The sequence below is a fragment of the Aphanomyces astaci genome (assembly GCF_000520075.1).
Source record: "Aphanomyces astaci strain APO3 unplaced genomic scaffold supercont1.3, whole genome shotgun sequence".
In the NCBI taxonomy this organism is placed as follows: domain Eukaryota; phylum Oomycota; class Saprolegniomycetes; order Saprolegniales; family Verrucalvaceae; genus Aphanomyces; species Aphanomyces astaci.
This window is the reverse complement of record NW_009798266.1, coordinates 158,038-164,128: the sequence shown is the minus strand read 5'-3', so window position 1 is coordinate 164,128 and position 6,091 is coordinate 158,038. Positions and strand designations below refer to the sequence as shown.

Here is a 6,091-nt window from a genome sequence, read left to right as displayed (position 1 = left end):
GACGACCTACATCTCGTTCGTTGACGTCGCGGTTATCGTTCAAGCTGTCCAGGAGGTCCGGAATCGACAGACCAGCTGCCGCGTCGAGGACAGTAAGCGTTCGTTTGGTAGTTTTTGTCTTGTTGACTTGGGCGAGGCTCTCGGACCGGTGCAGCACTTTTCCGAGAGCGTACTCGGGGGGCATGGTCAGTTGGATGGTTGTATCTGTCTCGACCACTTCCACTTGCCCAAGCACTTCGAGAGCGGCGAACTCCCAGTCCTTGGTACGGACCTTGGACGAGCGAAACATGTGTAATGCGTTGAGCACCCTCCACGTCGCCTTGTCCAGTTGGAGGGACCCGCGCTTGCGTCGCTGGATGCAGCTCACATACGCCACGCCTTGGCTTAGCCACAGCGCGTAATACGGTTCGTCCGCGGCAGTTGTGCCGAGAGCCACAGCCGTGGACCACACCTTTTTGCTCAAAAAGTTGCGGGCAGCTGCAATCAATGTCTTGGCTGCGCGTCGCCGCCTTAGAAACGCCCGTACCAGGCGCTGTATGCGGGTAGCCATGCGATAATGCCACAACCACCACCGGTACTCCACGTACGTGCGATAGGCTTTTTGAATGGACAACACTGCGCGTCGACGCTGGCGGCGCCACGTCACAAGCCGCCAAACCATTGCAAGGACTGTTTGGGCGTGGGTTCGAACGCGTAGCCGATACGCTGCCCAACAACGTTGAAGTCGACGACTGGCTTGACTTCGCCACCGGTGGCGCTGCTGGATGGCCAGCATGGTGCCCTGTACGAGCCACGCTGTTGTGAGGGGACGAAAGACGCAGCGGAAGTGCCATCGTCGCATGCAATTCCGCCACTGCATTTGAATCCCAGTGGAGGCCACGCGTCTGGCGTCACAGGCAAATACGACGTGTAAAACTGTCTCGTATGCTACAATCCGAAGCTGCATCCGACGCACTCGACGCGCTCGCCACCAGCTTTGGACTGTTCTGGCAGCAGCCACGCATCGTCGTCGTCGCTGTGCCTTGGCTCGCTTCCGCCACCACATTTGAATTCTCGCCGAGGCTAGTGTGCGGTTCTGGATGCAGCTCACATACGCCGCGCCTTGGCTTATCCACAGCGCGTAATACGGTTCGTCCGCGGCGGTTGTGCCGAGAGCCACAGCCGTGGACCACACCTTTTTGCTCAAAAAGTTGCGGGCAGCTGCAATCAATGTCTTGGCTGCGCGTCGCCGCCTTAGAAACGCCCGTACCAGGCGCTGTATGCGGGTAGCCATGCGATAATGCCACAACCACCACCGGTACTCCACGTACGTGCGATAGGCTTTTTGAATGGACAACACTGCGCGTCGACGCTGGCGGCGCCACGTCACAAGCCGCCAAACCATTGCAAGGACTGTTTGGGCGTGGGTTCGAACGCGTAGCCGATACGCTGCCCAACAACGTTGAAGTCGACGACTGGCTTGACTTCGCCACCGGTGGCGCTGCTGGATGGCCAGCATGGTGCCCTGTACGAGCCACGCTGTTGTGAGGGGACGAAAGACGCAGCGGAAGTGCCATCGTCGCATGCAATTCCGCCACTGCATTTGAATCCCAGTGGAGGCCACGCGAAGCTGCATCCGACGAACTCGACGCGCTCGCCACCAGCTTTGGACTGTTCTGGCAGCCGTCACGCATCGTCGTCGTCGCTGTGCCTTGGTTCGCTGCCGCCACCACATTTGAATTCTCGCTGAGGCTAGTGTCTGGCCTCGCCTGACTTGGCTGGATTTTGCAAGGCGCCACCACTGCTGCACTGCGACCGCATGCACGTTGCGTTGCTGTTGAAGCTGGACGCGTAATACACGCCACTTGCTTTGAATGATCCGCGCCTGCAGCTGTTGGTTCATGCGTGCAGATTCTGCTTGCACCGTTTGCAGTTTGAGTTCCCACTTTTGTTGAGCGACCATATCTCGCCATCGGCGCTGGATAGACCGAGCTTGAACAGTCTGGAGCTTCACACGCATGAGTTGTAACTCATGTCCGTTGCCGGCAGCCGTCGACGTCATCTGCATTCGCGTCCTCTTCTGCCTGGAGTTTCTATAGTGTCGCAGCCATGCCACGGCAATGTGACGAGCGGCTCGGTATTTTGCGGTCTGTGATCGCCACATGTGAATCGCTGCCCTCGCCAACCGGCGCCGCGCTTGGCGCCGTAGCAATTTCGCAGTTCGCCACCGCTGCATCTGGTACTGCCACGTGGCAAACGCACGTCGACAGATTACACGTCGGGCCAGTGCACATTCCAGGCCATGTCGATGCCACGCTAAAAAAAGGCGCTGTATCCGTGCCGTATCTCGCTTCTGGCGCGCACGTTGGTACCGCTGGAATAGGTCGTGGCGTTGGAGCCAAGCGTAAAAACAAGACACAATCAGGGGCCGTCGGGCAGCGGTAGCACAGTCGTCGATGTCCTCGTTATGAGGGAGCGCCAAGGAGGCGTTCGAGACATCATTGAGGGGAACATCGATTTCACCTTCGACAGGAAGAACTACAACGAGTGGATGCGGATGCCTGTCGAGTTCGTTGGCAATCACGGCCAAAATTGTCAAAAGCATGTCCCCATCCACTTCGTTGGACATGTGCAACGTCGCTTGCAGCTGCGCCAGGCGGGCGGGCGTGGGGGCGGCGCAATAGCGCTGCCAGTGGGGGTCTGTCAACGTGATCGCGCACAGCAACGGGTTGTTTGTGCACGTGGGAATGCCCAACGCATGCGCGAGCATCCCCTCGTCTCCAAGCCAGTCCAAGTCATTGGCCATCTAGTTGACAGAAATCTAGCTGTTCAATCTTCCGTTCACAACGAGTCATTGAATTGCAAACGCTCGCTACTGTACGTTCTAACCTGGACGAGGTAGTTGCGGCCTAGCCATCGAAACTCCTTTGTGGTGTCCTATGGTCGAGAATAGTTCCGTTCATTGTCGTCTGGCATCATGGGTAAAGAACTAAAAACACACCATCGAGTGGTGGCGCCACGCTTTGAGCGCGTTGACCACGTCCACAGACAGCTGGCGCACCACCGCCGCACACTGCATCAACTTCAGGACACGTGTGGTGGATTGTCGTGATGACGTCTTGCTCGCGGCCATCATCTCCTGTACCGCCGCTTCCCGCCACTTCACCTAGAAAGAGTGGTTGCCTACCGTGCTAACAAGTTCTGGTCGGCGACGTACCTTGTCCACCAACGCAGCTTCCAGCACGGAGAGTTTGTCATCGTGCTTGCTGTCGCCGGAATTGTCATCACCACCCCTCCACACGCCCGGGGAATTCGACGACTTGGATGATCTGGTGGTTGCTAGGGACTCTAAGTACGGCTGTTTGTCGGATGTGGCACGCTGTTTGTGCACTGCACGCACGGCGCGACTTGGAATGGGTGGTCGAGGACACTTTTTGGAATTCATGGCCGAAGCAGAGCGCTACACTCACGTCCAATACAATGCGACCAACGTCGATGGATTTGGTGGTACTATACCGGTCGTTCGAGGACTCGAAATTGCCCGTCATCCAATTGTATCAATTCATATGCAGCCACTGCGTATTGCAGATTTATCCACGGGTCGTTTAAGCAGTGGGGGCATAGAACAATTGCTTACCTCGCGGAAGAAATCGGCGATGAGTGCTCTTTGCCTCAATCAGTTCAACCTGCACGTCACCCTACTCGCCCACTTGAGTTACGATACTGTATCACATGGTCTGACCAAGGACTACAAATATGTGCATACCTCATTTATTCGTCGACGCATGCGTCGTGGGGCATGGGCGTCGCAGCGCTATGTACTGAGGGATTGATGGTAGCAGCTGCGATTGCGACTTAGAAACGGCTCGTGGCGGTTTCATGAAACGCCGAGGTCGACTGGAACTACGTATTATAGTCTTTTTTAAGCGCTAGACACCCTTGTCGTACTCCAGCAGTTCTTGGTGATGGGGCGCTGTTTGTTTAACACTGTCCCATACTGGTAGATGCACATACCCATGAGCTGCCCCCTGGCATGCTTTAGAGAAGCACACTACCATACCAGGTTACTTACCGTGGAGATTAACAGTGTAACGTTGAATACGGTCTTCATGAACTGACGTTAATAATACTACCGTACCGTACACAATAACTACCCGGACTTAATAACTACCCGCGGGTCTTCCCGGTCGGAATAACTACCCTGTCTGACTAAGGCGGATAAAAAATATTTTAATGTAAATATTAAACGTGACATTTGTATACTCAATTAAATATATTTAATTTTATTGAAAAGTAATCTGATTCTGGGGACAATTCGGCCATTCGTTATCGAACTTAAAAAATGGCCTTCAAATTGGCAAAATATTCAATCACCCGCCAGAGAATCAAATCTTAACTTTAAACCTCCCCATCTCGCCCACTTGTTCATGTGGTTGTTGTTTTGCCGTTGAAGCACTAACCAGGCTCTCTCGCTTCTATGATGTTGTATTTATGATCAAACATGCTCAAAAGATAGCCATACGTGACCGTAGTACCGTCGGTAGACATCTGTCGACGACGAAATCGCACCTGAGGCTAAACGATACCTAGTCCTATATACAGTAATAGCCATTTGAACAAGCTACGGCACTGTATTTCGCAAACGGCGGCCATTATCTTCCGATTTGCTTGTTGTGGTAGATGTCACTTTATATTTTCAATATAAATATTGAAAATATAAAGTTAATCATATCGAGGTTTGTATAGTATATAACGTAAATGACCAATTTATGATCGTAAAATTCGCATATCTCGGCTCACAGGAAGGCTTTTCACATTTTGTGAAGTGATTCTTAACAACCGAACACAGAGCTTTCATTTCATCATCGAAGTATTACATTTCAAGATGTCCTTCTAATGCAAAAATCCAACTTTCCAAGCAAGTTTACTCGATTTTCGAGGACCAATTTATGATCACTTTTTTAACCTTGAACTGTGTATGCCTCCATGCATATAAATTGTGCGGAAAGGGTATTCATATTGGCCAGGTAAAGTATAAATTTACAAGGTTATGTATTTCAAGAATATTTGATGGGACAGTTCCAACACATGGTCCGGATAACCTGTTCCAATCGTTTCATTTTAGGACGGGTAAGCTGAGGTTAACGTTAACAGTAAGTACAGAACTGTTGTCTCGGTTGCTGAGTGCTTGTGGTGCGTACAGGTAGATGGGGAATACGATAGGTCTATGCCGGCTTCGACACCTGTGATTTCCCTGACAAACATGCATACTACAGTATCCATGACGAATTAATATGGTAGTTGTTACGATGGTTTAGGTACGACGTTTCTAGTAGTACTAGTAGTTAACGTGACTTATACTAGTTGTACGTGATGTCTGAGCTCATTTTTTAGTCTACGTAGTAGTAAGCAGTTGGTAACGTTGGACTTGCGATTAACATTGCAGATGAATTCAGAGCCCTATAAACTCTTGAGAGGTTCACTATGAGGTCATACAACGACCGATGATAGGTCACAATAAATAACAGTGCCAACATGGTGTCAACAGCTCCTTCATCCATTTGTGATCGGTCTGTGAATAAATCAAGCAGCTGAGTAAGCGCATCGACAGCGCGAGGATGAATTGCATCCTCCCGTCGTTGTTCTCCCTGTCATCGTTCTCCCCGTCGCCGTTCATGAGTCCCTTCGATGTACAAAACTAGTACTAGTACTACTACGATGTACTACTGTGAACTCGTGTAGTATCCATGAACGTTATCTCCAGCTGTTTTTCTGCATCATGTGGTTCTAGTATGCGCAAGACATCAACTTCAATTGCCGTCGAACCAACCACGATCTCCCGCAACTGCAAACTTCTTGGCGCACCCGAATACCTCCCTTTGAAATCCTCTTCATGTGCTCCTTCACTTTCATCTCACGTCACAGTGATCACGAAGGTTGCTCGTGCTCGACTAACTAAACGAAGCGTGTGTAACATGAAGAAAGTACCACGTAGTACTGTACATTTTGGCCACTAGGCCAACGAAATGTAGTACTCCGGAGTACTAATACGTAGTACTAACGTTAATAGTATTATAGCTTTGCATACAAATGACAAGTGTGCCTGGTGGCG

General features: G+C 51.3%; 1 protein-coding gene across 3 annotated transcripts in view; it reads right to left on the bottom strand.

The window, feature by feature from the left end:
* H257_01660 (hypothetical protein) overlaps positions 1-3,832 on the bottom strand; it is a 6,721-nt gene extending 2,889 nt beyond the window's left edge. The window contains exons 1-7 of one of the 3 annotated variants that reach the window (XM_009824968.1): positions 3,746-3,832; positions 3,617-3,677; positions 3,496-3,554; positions 3,197-3,439; positions 2,981-3,145; positions 2,869-2,916; positions 11-2,785 (exon numbers count right to left, since the gene is read on the bottom strand). In XM_009824968.1, the coding sequence (XP_009823270.1) occupies positions 11-2,785; positions 2,869-2,916; positions 2,981-3,145; positions 3,197-3,439; positions 3,496-3,554; positions 3,617-3,677; positions 3,746-3,766 (3,372 nt within the window). In that variant the 5' untranslated portion in view covers positions 3,767-3,832. The remainder of the gene's footprint in view (positions 1-10; positions 2,786-2,868; positions 2,917-2,980; positions 3,146-3,196; positions 3,440-3,495; positions 3,555-3,616; positions 3,678-3,745) is intronic. The other 2 variants (XM_009824970.1, XM_009824969.1) reach the window with 2 other exon arrangements.
* Between the last annotated feature and the right edge of the window lie 2,259 nt (positions 3,833-6,091).